Here is a 14,512-nt window from a genome sequence, read left to right as displayed (position 1 = left end):
GCCAATTGTTTTCATTGAATATGGATTTTAGATGTTTGGGTTAAATATAATATACAGTGTTTATTTTGAGACACCTTATAACTATTTTTATCAACTTATAAAATGTGCCTAACAAATACTTCAAAAACATTTTGATGAACAGAGGTAACAACCACAAAAAAACTCACAGCTTTTGCATCACATTTATGTTATAAAAAATCCACAAACATTTGTAGGCAACTTACCTGCTCTGGTTTCACTAGCTGCTTTTTGGATTTCTCTTCTTTGGCTGCACGCACACTCATAGAGGCACACATCAGACCTGCAGGCATGCTTGTCAGCTTTCCCATCTGAGAAAGATGTATCAAAAATACATATTTTAATTGAAAAACTCTCCATCCTCCATTTGCTGGAAAATTTGGGGGCCTCTGAAGAAAACTATGGGTTTCATATAAACTTAATAAAACTCAAGCATTCCAAATTACTTCTTCAATCATTTTTAGGATATAATTCCTAAAATTCTCTTCTCATACTATATGTAGGGTAGTATTTTTACCAATTAATTAACTACCTATTTCATATGGAATATAGCAATATAATAATTACTAGGAAGAAGTGAATATAAAATTTGAGGGATGAAGTGGGATAGATCATGGTATACACTCAGTCCACAAATACTGATTGAGCAACTACTATGTGCCAGACCCTGGTCTCAGTGCTTAGGATACACCAGTGAACAAAACAAAGAATCTTGCTCTCATGGAACTGACATTCTAGTGGAGCAGACACAGACAATACATACAATAAATAAATTATATGGTATATTACAAATTGATCAATACAATGGGGAAAGTAAAGGAAGGGGTGATTTGAAGTACTGGGTGACTTAGGTTGCATCTTGAAATACAATTTTATTTACAGTATTTATTAAAATAATTTCCTTCCATTACAAATTCTTTGCCCCTAACTTTCCCAATGCGTTCCTCTTTTGCCTGTTTCATTCTTAGTCTAATGCCAAAAATGACCTTTGTTTTGGATATAACTTGATTTGAAATAAAAATACAGAAAAATCACTGGCTCTAAGAACAAAGTGTTCTAGTGTTCATTCAGGTACCAAAATAATTCCCAAAGATTATCCATTCAATAGACCAAATAAACAGTTTTCCAAGGAACAAATATTTTAAGAGTTTGATTCTTTAGAAGGGAAAGGAGGTTTGCTGAAATCAACAAACGACACCCAGAGGAAAGAGGTTTCTTTGGCTTACACACAAGTGTAATTGTGCAAGAACTGGAAGAACATGGGTCAAATCTAAATGTTCTCTGAAAGCAGTGCCTGTATTTCATTTTTGACACATTTAATATTTTCTGAGCAGATTAGGGAGAGCTACAGGAACAAACTAAGCAATTTCCTGCTAAAACTAGGCATTACTCTGATTTAGATTAAGATTCCAAAAATACAGAGTAAAATTAAGACTCAACACTAATCCAAGAGTTTGTTCACTGTTTTCCCTGCTTCAAGCCTCCCTCTAGTATGTCAGCATCGCAAAATGATTTATCTAGGCCTGCCTTCCCAAAAGACATCACTTTTCATTTCTTGTATTCAGTTGGTATTCACTAATAAAATAACAAGATTTCCACTCCATACCTTTGTAAGGTATCAATAAAAACAACAACAACATATTAAAACTGATGCCAGCAAGTATGCTCTCCCACATACATGGGAAATTTTGTTAATAAAGCTCTGTAGTGATTATGCGAAAGATGTCAATTGTTACAAGAATTAAAAGCTATTTATAAACCACCTGATTAGACCATACTCTCTAGGTATAAGAAAAACACTCTTAAAATATGCTAATAATTGAAAAATTTTCAACAACCTAATGTTCTCAGAGTGCAATCGTCTTACTTCACATATTGCAATAACAAATATAGACTATAAAATAAATTCGTAGGTATTGCTTGACAATTATGATCTAGTGCTCCAGAGTCTGGATTGATGAACTGCACTAAGGTCTAAAAAGTTAGTATTACTTGAAAAATGCCTAAGTATCTTCACTACATTTTCTACTCAGTAGGGCAGTGTCTATCCTTTTTGATGAGGCAGTGTGGCATAATGGGAAAAAACAAACAAAAAACAACAACAAAATAACACACATTGGTTTAGGAGTTGTACAGACCTGGTTTTGAATTCCAGTTGTGGAATACACTGTCTAAATCTGAGCAAGTTACTTAAGCCCTTAGAGTTAGGCTGCCCAATATAGTAACTACTAGCAACATATGGCTACTTAAATTTAAATTAATTATAGTAAATAAAATTTAAAACTTATTTATTTATTTACACTAGCCCCATTTCAAGTGCTCAACAGCATATTGCAGAGCACAAATACATAATAATCCCATCTTTAAAGAAAGTTCTACTGGACAGTGCTAACTTAAGAGTCTTAGCCCACATATCTGAAAAAAATGGAAATGTCTTCTTTTTTATGATTATCATGAGGATTGTATATTTAATAAAAATGGCTTGCAATTGGCAAATGGGCAATTAATTTTAGTTCCCCATTCCTTCTGATTGCTGAATAAAGATGTTAAGCAACTATACTTACTCCCCATTTTTCATCTCACATGTATTTTATGTTAATCAGGCTCTAGTAAGAACTATAATAACAATAAAAAATATCATACTTCGTGCCTCTAAACACAAAAGGCCAAGATTTTGATCAAAAGAAAACAGGCAGTTTAGCACCCTCAGGCCTGTTCAAAACACAGGTTATATTGATGAAGAAAGTATCACCATCCAAAGAGAGGCAGCTGACTGTACACAACACTGAAAATTTAGAATAGGGATGAGCAAACTGCAGCTCTGGGCTAAATCTGTTCTAGACACTGAACTAAATATATATAAAGTATTTAAAGATTTTAGAAAACAGAAATAAACAAAAAAGAATATGTGACCTCTGCATCCTGCAAAGTGTAACATACAAGGTCTGACTATAAAGTTTGTGAGCTTGTTGCAATGATGTTGCTAACCTTTTTTGATATCAGAGGGATTATTCATTATGAATTTGTACCAACTGGACAAACAGTTAACCAAGTTTACTATTTGCAAGTGATGAAAAGGCTGCATGAAAAGGTTAGAGGACCTGAACTTTTCACCAAAAATTCATGGCTCTCGCACATGACAATGCAGCAGCTCACATGGCGGAACTGTCTGTGAGGGAGGTTTTTTTTTAAATTATTTTTTTTAAATTTTATTGGGGAATATTGGCGAACAATGTCTTTCTCCAGGGCCCATCAGCTACAACTTGTTGTCCTTCAACCTAGTTGTACAGGGCGCAACTCAGCTCCAAGTCGTCACTGTTTTCAATCTTGGTTGCAGGGGGTGCAGCCCATCATCCCATGTGGGAATTGAACTAGCAACCTTGTTGTTGAGAGCTCAAGCTCTACCCAACTGAGCCATCTGGCCGCCCCTCTGGAAGGTCAGTGGCAGCTTGTTGTCTTCAATCTAGTTGTGGAGGGCACAGCTCACTGGCCCATGTGGGAATCAAATGGGCAACCCTGTTGTTTCAGAGCTTGCGCTCTAATCAACTGAGCCATCCATCCGCCCTGAGGGAGTTTTTGGCCAGTAAACAAATAACTGTCTTGGAATACCCTCCCTACTCACCTGATCTGGACCCAATGATTTCTTTCTTTACCCAAAGATAAAGGAAATATTGAAAGGAAGACATTTGGATGACATTCAGGACATCAAAGGTAATATGATGACATCTCTGATGGCCATTCCAGAAAAAGAGTTCCAAAACTGCTTTGAAGGGTGGACTAGGTTCTGACATCAGTGCATAGCTTCCCAAGGGGAGTACTTCAAAGGTGACTGTAGTGATATTCAGCAACGAGGTATGTAGCACTTTTTCTATGATGAGTTTGTGAACGTAATTGTCCGACCTCGTATGAGGTGAGGTGTGATCAAACAATACGGTGAATGTTTAAAAAAAAAGACATTATTACAGTAAAAGACACATTGCCATTAATCCCCCTCAAAATACTCCTTCTCACTTCAAACACACTTATCCCATTGTTCTTGCCACTTTCTGAAGCAGTTCTGGAAGTCCTCTTTCGTGAGTGTATTTAGTTGTGCTGTCGTGGCTTCTCCGATGTCCTGAATCATTTTGACTTTGGGGTAGAGCCAGAAATCGCACAGTGCCAAATCCGGTGAATAAGGTGAATGAGGACACACCATAATGTTTTTATTTGACAGAAATTGCCATATACCAGAAGCGATTTTTGACACGGATCATTGTCATGATGGAGGATGATTTATAGCACACTTTAAAACACACCTTCTCTCAACCATAGCTCACACTCGACTGACTGCACCGAACAAGTTGAAACTTGTCACATACTTTTACTAAGGTTTGACATGCTATTTCCCATATTAAAGATCCTTGCCTTTCTGTTGGATGACACACTTGGCAGAGCATGCATCGTATTTTGTGATCACAACGGAAAGGCTCCATATCACACATTGCTTCTGGTACAGCAAGTTCTGTCAAATAAAAACATTATGGTGTGTTCTCATCCACCTTATTCACTGGATCTGGCACCACGCGACTTCTGGCTCTTCCCCAAAGTCAAAATGACCATGAAAGGTAAACGCTTTGAATTGATTCAGGACATCAAGGCAGCCACAACAGTGCAACTAAAAACACTTGACGAAAGAAGACTTCCAGAACTGCTTCAGAAAATGACAAGAATGATGGGATAAGTGTGTTTGAAGAGAGGGAGAGTATTTTGAGGGGGATTAATGGCAATATGTCTTGTAGTATAATAATTTTTTTAATTTAAACATTCACCATATTTTGTAATCATACCTCACATCTGCTATCTTGCCCTTTACAGAAAAAAAAAGATGCCAACCCATGATTTAGAAAATCAAATAAGATATTTAAAAAGTATCAGATTGGAGGGTATTATAAAAACTCACAGGCTCATAAGGCTGATAGTTAAACAGAATTCAAATTGAGCATAGATGACTACAGTTTTTGCAAGAAGGTAAAACCTTAAATTAAAATTATTTGTAATTTCAAAATAATGACTTGTCAATTCAAAATTATAAATGACTTGTTTAAAATCAATGAGAGATAAAAACTAGCTTCCCCCAAAAGATAACAGGTTCTAGAACAGAATTCTATCATATAGAGATTTACAAATAACAAGATTGAAGATGAGGATCAGGTAACTCCCCCATAAGACTCAACCCTTCCAAGTGCTTCTGTAATCAAAATATAGTTGATTGTCATTATCTGCAGTAGTCATATTCCATAAAATAGCCATGAACACTGATTTAGGGAATACTAAACCAGTGCTCCTAGGGAAAACATAGGGTTAATTTCTTATGAGCCTCTGGTTACATTTTCATCAACTGATCAATATTTAACTTTCTTTTATATGTGTTTCTGTTTAAGGACACCTTAGTTAATATATACTATTGATTCATTAACATTGAACTCACGGCCAAGAGCACTATAAATCATGCATGAACAAAGTTTATCGAACATATATATTTTCTCCTTAGGCATGTCATAGCTTTCCTGAACTTACAAACATTAGCTAGCACTTCTGTACTATGCATAGGAGCCATTTAAAATAGCACTATCACCAAAAACAAAAACAAAAAGTGAAAAAAACATAGCACTAATTAGACCACAAAAGGGGCACCTGTTCACAGTATGAGAGCGGAAACAATAAAGCAGAGCACTGACTTGCCCAACTTCACTTGAGAACATAAACATGAGTTTTCTGTTCTTTACTAACAGAATTGAAATTTAAAGTTCTCTTCTATGAGAATTTTTGCTACCTATTTTGTAATAAAGTGCATACATTTATTAGAGTAATCTAAAATCAGTCCTAATAATTAGCTCTGTTTTAGGGATCTTAACATCACGTAGCAAAAGTTATTTTATTAAATCAAGAGTCCTGTGATAAGTATAGAACAAAATCAAAATTTTAAAAGGTAAATTCTAAAAACTAAAAGGAAAATGAAATAAACAAATCATGTAGAGGCAATGATCCACAGACAGGATTGAGGGTGAATTTATATCCAAGAAATTGACCGTCCATCCCTAATGGGCTATTCCAGGACTATCTGAGGGCGAATTTATAACCAAGAAATTGACTGTCTATCCCTAATGGGCTATTTTCAATGGGCAATGAGAATAGCAAAAACAACAAAAATGTAAAACTGTTTTAAATAATTACATTGTTGGTGGCAGTGTTGGCATTTTATTATTAAAGTGCTGCATGTGTATTGTAGAATAAGACATTTAAATATGCTGGTATTTTAAAGATTGGGGTTTTCAGTAGGGGAGAAAGATGTGATATTGAAATGAAAGCAAAATCTTCTAGTTTTGAATTTGAATAAGAATTATCAGTTGATTATCCTGTATTACCATGATACAGAAAACATAGAAGACAGAGAAATGCATAAAAGACACCATGGGAATGCGATAAGGAAATTGAAGAATTCAGAAACTCTATAGGGCAAATATCATGACCTGGTTTCTTTAATAAATAAAGGAAGAGAGATAGAGGGAGAGACTTAAAGATTTAAAATCAATAAATTGCAATGTATAAATACTATTTGGATCCAGAATAAAAAATGAACTTTAAAAAATTATGACACATTCAGTGATATTTTAACATTGACTAGATTTATTTGACATTAAGGATTTATTGTTAATAAGAGTTCCAGTTTTTTTTAAAGCAATATATACTGATATATACAGATGAAATCAATCTGGAATTTGCTTCAAAATAATCCAGGGGTTGGATAGAGATGAAACAAGATTGGCCAGGACTCAATAAATGTTGAAGTTGCATGACAGACATACACTATATTATATTTTACATATTATATTATGCTATATTATTATATTTGACATTATTCTCTGTACTTTTATAAATGTTTGAAATTTTCCATAATAAAAAAATTAAAAAGACTCCTGTGGAACTTAGGATACATCCCATTATAATCTTTCAACAGAATTTTTCAGTTGAAATGAGGATCTAGGAATACTGATAAAAGGCAAGAGCAGAACAAAGTATTCTAGTATTACCAAATTCAATATTCTACTGCTAATCTATTGTCAAGTACAAAAGTTAAATAATTAGTATGCCTCTTGTTTACTCCTTATTTTTATTCTTTCACTCAATTAACACTGTGAAGTCTTACTGTACAATTACATTAGGTGCTGAGGTTACAAACATGATTAAGATATGATCCATGTCCTTAAAGAATCACAGTCTAATAGAGAAGACAGTTATATAATACAAAAATTGTCTAGAGTAATGAACATTATAATGCATGTAGATACAGAGTGCTACAGGGGCCACCAACCTAGACCAGGCCCTTATCTGTCTGGTAAGGCAGTAGAAAGAGGACAGACTTGAGAGGTAGGACTAAATTCAAATTCTAGCTGTACTACCTACTAGTGGTATTGCTGTGGGCAAGTGATTTGATTGCATATTAATTTCCACATATGTAATATTACCTATCTCACAGGGATGAGCACAGAAAAAGGGCTAATAGATGTTAACTACATATTATCATCACTGTCATCGTCATCATCAAACTCCTAACCAATGGCCACCATTCAATTCTCATCTATTCCAACCAACTGTAATTACCACTGTCAAACCAAACTAATTCTTTTGTCAGTCAGATTACTACCTTACTCAAGTAAATAAATTGGCCGCCTTTTTCCTAGCACTGTTTAACACCAATCTATATAAGTAGTCTTATTTCCCACCACAGCCCAACTGACACTTATCCTTAGCTTCCAATTGCAATTGCAGTTAATCTGCCAGTGGTATCAGTATTTTTTTCCCCAAGTAGAATGTTAACTCCTTGGGAACACAGAAGAAATATATACTGTTGAGGAGATGAAATTAGTTTGTTGGCATTGGTGAGACCCTCTGCTAGATACGTAAATGCAAACATCAAACACGTGGGCCTGGGAAGTTCATAAGTTTATGGTTGTATATTTTATACCTTTGAAGCACCCACTGCATTTTGAATGTTAGTCTAGGTGGCAGCAAGTGCTGTGGCAGGCTAAAAGAACTGCAATGCTGCAGTAAAACACCTCTTTCATGCTTCTTGTCACCGGTCAGTCCTGCATCACATCTTGGCCTCAGCGACTTCCAACCCACAATATTTGGCCGTTGACCAATACAGTTAAAAAAAATGACTATGCTTTCTCCACTTCAAAGAAAAGGTAACCATATTTTTGACTCCTGTGGGGTAGGTACAAGCTGGCATAATGGAATATAGCTATCCAACAAGTAACCCATGCAAACAGCCAGACAGACCTTCAAATTCAGATTTGTAAGAAAATTCAATTGGCTTGCAATATTGCAAGTGTAAACTGCTTTTAAATATTTGGCTCAAGAACTTAGTGAGTCTATTTCCAGCACCTAATGAGCTGTGACAAACTGAGATTAGTCATCAAAATTCAAGACAGCCATTAGAAGCATAATGGAACTTTGCACGCTGCAGTGTCCTTTGATTTGTTCACTTGTAAAGATCTGAGAGGCAATAGTGATATAATGGAAAGAACACCAGGCTGTGAATTGGAAAAGCTGGGTTCTAGTCTGGGCTTTGCTAATAACTCACTATGTCACCTTTTATAAGTAAATTTCCTTTCCTGTGTATCACATTGCCCATTTATGAAAGGAGGCTGCACCACAAAATGTTCAAAGTTCCTTCTAATTTTCACAATGCATGATAATATAGTTCAGTGATAATTTCTGAGTGTATAATTTACTACAGATAACACATTCCCATTTCGTTTCTCTGAAAACCAGAAGGGAAATCACCAATAAACAATTATCTGTATTAAAATAATACTCTAGATGATATGGTCAGAATCACTCTTTTACCCACATTGAACATCTTGAATGTGGAGACTACAGAGGGAATGCCAAGAATTTAAAAGTAAAAGTCATTTAAACCCACATATATTAGGTTGGTGCAAAAGTAATTGCGGTTTAAAAGGTTAAAAATAATCGCAAAAACCGCAATTACTTTTGCACCAATCTAATACAATTAAAAATTACTTCCTAGCTAAATAAATGAAAGCTTCGGCCTAAAGACATTTTTTTTTTTAATAGAGATAGTGTCCGTATGTGTGAAGGAAAGGAAGCAGTTGAAAGGATAGGAGAAATGGAGAATTCTTACTAAACACAATAAATGCAGTAAAAATAATAATTAGTCTGATTAGCAACCTGTAAGTTTCAGTGTTCAGATCCAGTAACACTGCTGACTTGGGCATCGGGAAAATTGTGTTTAGTTTTAGCTCTGTTCGTGAACAACTATGTAATTTCTGGTTAGTTATGCTACCACTCTGGGCCAAAGTTTCCTTATTTTTAAAATGAAAGACCTTGAATAGATAATCTCTCAGGATCCTTAGAAGTGCACTGTCCAATATGGTAGATGGTATTCACATGTGCTATTTAAATTTATATATTTCAATTAATTAAAATAAAATTTAAAAGTCAGTTATTTCATCCCCCTAACCACATTTCAAGGCCTTAACAGATACATGCGACTCTAGTGGTTAACATACTGGACAACAGAGAAATAGATGATTTACATCACTGAAGAAAGTTTTATTGGACAGCACTGCCTTAGAGCTCCAACCCTTATGTTTTTCTTATGATTATATGGAAAAGAAGATGAGATATATGCATTCCCATGTTTATCGCAGCATTATTCACAATAGCCAAGATGTAGAAACAACCCAAACGCCCATCAATGAATGAATGATAAAAAATACATATATAATATGTTGTCATGCAGCAGCCTAACCATCTATCCCCTCGTGCCTATCCCTATAGAAAGGAGAGTCTGTGAGACTAATCCTTTCAGGGACTTTGTTTCACCTTTGTGCTTACACTTCATGTCTCTGTTTGGCCCCCAAAAGGTGGTTGGTTAGCCAATGACAGGTAAGATTCCTCAGGGGAAGAACACCCCAAGCCAGGCAGAACCGTGTGGGGACGACCAGGAGAACCCATGGGGTAGATAGTGGTGGGCACAGCCCCCCACCTTCCCCTGGCTAGGGAGAGCTTCTGCCTCTGTGGCTACATTCCTTCCCACAACCTGCTTGGGAAGTGCATCAAAGATGTGATAACAGCAGTTCTCCTTCCATTCTTATCAATAAGTTTCAGCATAAAGGATTTGTCCCTGGGGAGGCACATGCCATAATTGTTAAGACATCATGGCACTTTTGATTCCGGCTGTTTGCAGGCAAGGGTGATTGATTTGAATCAGTTTTCTGGTATGATATATGAGACTCACAGACCGTGGAGAAAACACTACTATTTCCTTGTGTGTACATCAATAAAAGCCAGAAGGCGGCCCAATTCGGGGCTCTCAGTCCTTTGAGGCTGGGAGACCCTTGGCCCCGTTTCCTAACTTTCTTGATTTCTGTTTCTTTCTTAACCCTTCGCCGCCCCTTCTCATTCTCTAACTGCCTGTGCTGTGCTGGATGCGGCAATAATATTATACATATATAGTGAAATATTATTCAGCTATGAGAAAGGAGAATAACCTACCATTTGCAACAACATGAATGGACCCTGAGCACATTATGCTACGCGAGATAAGTCAAAGACAATTACTGTATGCTATCACTTATATGTGGAATCTAAAAAAGTAAAACCTTTAAAAATCAGACAGTAAACTGGTGGCTACCAGTGGATGAGGGGGGATAAGAGTGATGGTGTTTTAGGATAAAAACTTGTAACAAGTAGTATACGTGTCACAGAGATCTAAACAGTATAATAAATATAGAAAACAATACTGCACTATAATTATGTAATGTGATAAATAGTGTTACATTGGCAATCATATTACAATATATAAACATATCAAAGTAACAGGCTGAACACCTTAAACTTTCACAATGTTACATGTCAAATTTAATCAATAAACAGAACAGATTAAATTTTTACTTGATTTTTGCTTTCAAACACACCAATTTTAGCTCTATGTCCATCTATTCAGGGCACCTATGCTGACCTGAAGACAGCAGAAGATCTGGATGTTGTTTATGCCACTGCAGTGGAATATAATGGCATTACACTTTCAATAAAGTAAAAGGAAAATATGAAAATGAGAGATTTCATCCTACTATAGGAATAGTTCTCAAAAACTGTCTAAACCTATATATCAGAGAATAGTCTCATAAATCATAAAAACAAACCTATCATATACATTTTATTTACATTGTCCCATTCTTTACACAAACATTAGTCAAACACTATGCTAGATAGTAGGAATAAAAACATAAAAAAAGATATGCTCCTACCTCCTCCAAAACCCATCTCTGGGGAAATTCAACATCACTTTTCTAGCCTTGTCTCTGTTCACTGTTCTCCTTTAGGAATTCTTTGATGTAGCTAAACTCAAGCAGTTGTCTTTCTCCGCGTCATTACCCTCAGGAATACCCTCTCTACTAAACTTCTGGCCATTCTTAGGAACTACTAGATATGGCACTCTTCATGTAGTCTTTCCTAACCCTCTAATTAGATTTGTTTTCTCACTCTGGTTTGAACCCCATAGATTCCATTTTCCTTGAGGACAATAACTGTATCGCAGCAGTGTTATAGCCAATTTACCCCAGCCTTGTATCAAGTACATGTGTTAGTATAAATTAATGACAGAAGATCAGATCAAAGTAACCTATCTTTGAACAAATGTAAGTTGTAAGGTCTAAAATATGAAGTAATCATATTTATCCATCCTTTAGATTTTTGTTTGGCTTAAAAATCATCACCACTTTTCTAAAGTGTTAAATTTAGAGGAGGGGGTAACAATAAGATATTCAGGATAAACTCTCTGTTTATATATTATATGTCATTCCATAGGTTTAAAGTGGAAATAAGCCAGCTTTATGTTTCTCTCTAAAATTTGTTATGGTTTAAAAGACAAGGCTTATGAAATACAAACATGGTTAAATGTAGTAAGTCATCAAAAGTGCAAATAAAACCAAACTCTATTAGAGATCATTTTGCTGATTTATTTGACACAAAAACTGTCAAATCATATACTTGCTTATTTTTCCCTCAGCCCTGAAATTATATTTTTATTAAAAATAAAAACAAAAAAGTATCAACTGGGAAAAATTATAAAGCCCGTTACTTTCACTATAAACATAAGGCTGCTTACTGTGGTAGTTATCCACTATCACCCAGCGTTTCTCTAAAATAATATTCATGAAAATATTTGAATAACAGTTTTATTCTACTTTAACAACACTATGGGGACACACGATGAGCAAGTATAATCCCAAGCTGAAATGGGGAAAGGGAAGAGAAATTCTGCAATAAAAGATATTTTTTTCCCAATAACACCAAACTTGACTAATGCTAAGATTAAAAAAATTTAAACATATACATGAACATACGTATTCCCTTAAATTCTTATGCTGTAGCCCCAACCCTTAATGTGATGGTATTAAGAGATGGGGCCTTTGGGAGTTAAGTTTTGAATAAGTCATAAGGGTGGGGATTACACCATAATGGGATTAGTGTTTTTACAAGAAAAGGAAGAGCTCTCTTTCCTTCTCCAGAGCATGAACAAAGAAGACGTTACATGAACACTCAGTTTGATGGCGGAAGTCAGCAAATCAGGAAGAAAGCCCCCATCAAGAACCAAATCTGTAAGGGGGATCAAATATATGGTGACGGAAGGAGAACTGACTCTGGGTGGTGAACACACAATGGGATTTAAAGATGATGTAATACAGAATTGTACACCTGAAATCTATGTAATTTTACTAACAATTGTCACCCCAATAAATAAATAAATAAAAAAAGAACCAAGTCTGGACTTTCTATCACTGGATTTGTCAGATTTATTATAGAGCCTCCTTTTTTTCTGTCTGCAGCCCCATAGGGGTTTATTTTTTTCACATAACTAGAATTCTGGAGGTTAGCAATGGTGACGTCATAAGAATGGCGGCAGCGAGGTGGTCTTCTTGAGTTCTCTTCCAGAACTTACCATAAGTTGAACATCTATAACCCATCAAAGGACTCTCTGCTCATCACACAGAACAGCTAAGAGACTCATATGAGCATTACTTGCAGGTGGGCAAACTGGTTGAGCAGGGGAAGAGGCAAGGGAGCAAAGTGGAGACGCAGCCCGCATCCATGGGTGCAGAGATGCAGGAGGTCCCAGGACAGAACAGACACCACGAAAGACAGGAGGTGGGCTCTTTTCCCACGTCCCACAGCTGATCTCTCCGCTGAGAGAGCAGCATATCCAGCTTTTGAGGCAGTAACCTCAGCTGAGACCTCCAGCTCGGCCCTAGGTCGTACAAAGAACATAAACACCATACCCGGGCCCTCCCCCCACTCTCCCAATCTTACCCCCGCCCTTCCAAAGACTCAAGCTGGCCCCTGAACTGAGGACTAGTGTCAGATTACAGAGGAGCCCTAGAGTTCAAGATCTGGGAAGACCCGGCATACAGCTCTGACCCAGGGAAGAAGCTGGGAAGAGTGTGACACTGCTGGGCTGGGAGTGAGGACCCCCCCCATACCCAGCCCCTACCTTTTCTGGCCTGCGTAGGGCAGGGTGATTACAACTGTGGAGACACACCCAGGGGTCAGCAGCAGGCAACAGACACAGCTCTGGGCTTTCAGCAGCTCAGAAATCTCCTGACCTACACACACACACACACACACACACACACACACACACACGAAAGAAGTGCCCTAAGACTCAGGAGACCTGGGCACAGGGCTGGCTGTGTTACTCTCAGTGCTCATTTGTGCAGACAAAAGCAGAAACTGCACTGACTTTGTAAAAATTACCAACAAGACCCATCAGCCCCACTCAGCTAGAACTTTAGTCCCAGGGTCACTCTGGGCACCAGGTGATCGACTCTGCCTGCACAATACACAGAGGACTCTTTGGTACAGCAGAGGACAACCTGGAGATTACTTGGTGAGCTTAAGCCAAGAATGGTGCCGCTTATTTTGTTTTGTGTTTGTATTTTTGATATTTTTGCCTCTGTTAAGTGTGGGTTATCGGTTGTTTTTACATGTGAGTGTATTTGGTTTTTTCTTTGTTATTGTTGTTCTTGTCATTGTGCTTGGTGATTTGCTTTGTTCTGCAATTGCCCTACACCAGGGCCCAGCTCAAGAGGCACAAGATTCAACACACCCAGAGGCCAACTCCAGACCAAACCAGAGTACTACCAGGTTTGACCTGCTAGTGACACACCCAGAGGGAATTCTCTACAGGCACAAGAGCCGAGAGGGGCCAAGCCTCATTTGACCGGTCAACACTCACGCAGCAGAAAATCCACTGTGGACAGAGCCAAGTCTCACAACTAGTCAGCCTAGGAGTGAATCCCACCTACTGACAAGACAAAAGCAATTAAAGATCAATTTTAAGAGAACAATATACACAACACAAGGGTCACCTTTGGAGCACACACAGAGGAGAACAGGGAAGCAGTGCAAGTCAAATTTAAAG

General features: G+C 37.0%; 1 protein-coding gene across 3 annotated transcripts in view; it reads right to left on the bottom strand.

The window, feature by feature from the left end:
* The window catches only part of APOOL (apolipoprotein O like), a 67,624-nt gene that overhangs the window by 30,198 nt on the left and 22,914 nt on the right, over positions 1-14,512 (bottom strand). For all 3 annotated transcript variants that reach the window (XM_074323454.2, XM_074323456.2, XM_074323455.2), the window contains exon 2: positions 225-329. In XM_074323454.2, coding sequence (XP_074179555.1) covers positions 225-329 — 105 coding nt within the window. The remainder of the gene's footprint in view (positions 1-224; positions 330-14,512) is intronic.

This window comes from Rhinolophus sinicus, chromosome 18, assembly GCF_057876585.1.
Source record: "Rhinolophus sinicus isolate RSI-liver-muscle chromosome 18, RSI-T2T, whole genome shotgun sequence".
In the NCBI taxonomy this organism is placed as follows: Eukaryota; Metazoa; Chordata; class Mammalia; order Chiroptera; family Rhinolophidae; genus Rhinolophus; species Rhinolophus sinicus.
This window is presented reverse-complemented; position numbering and strand designations above follow the sequence as displayed.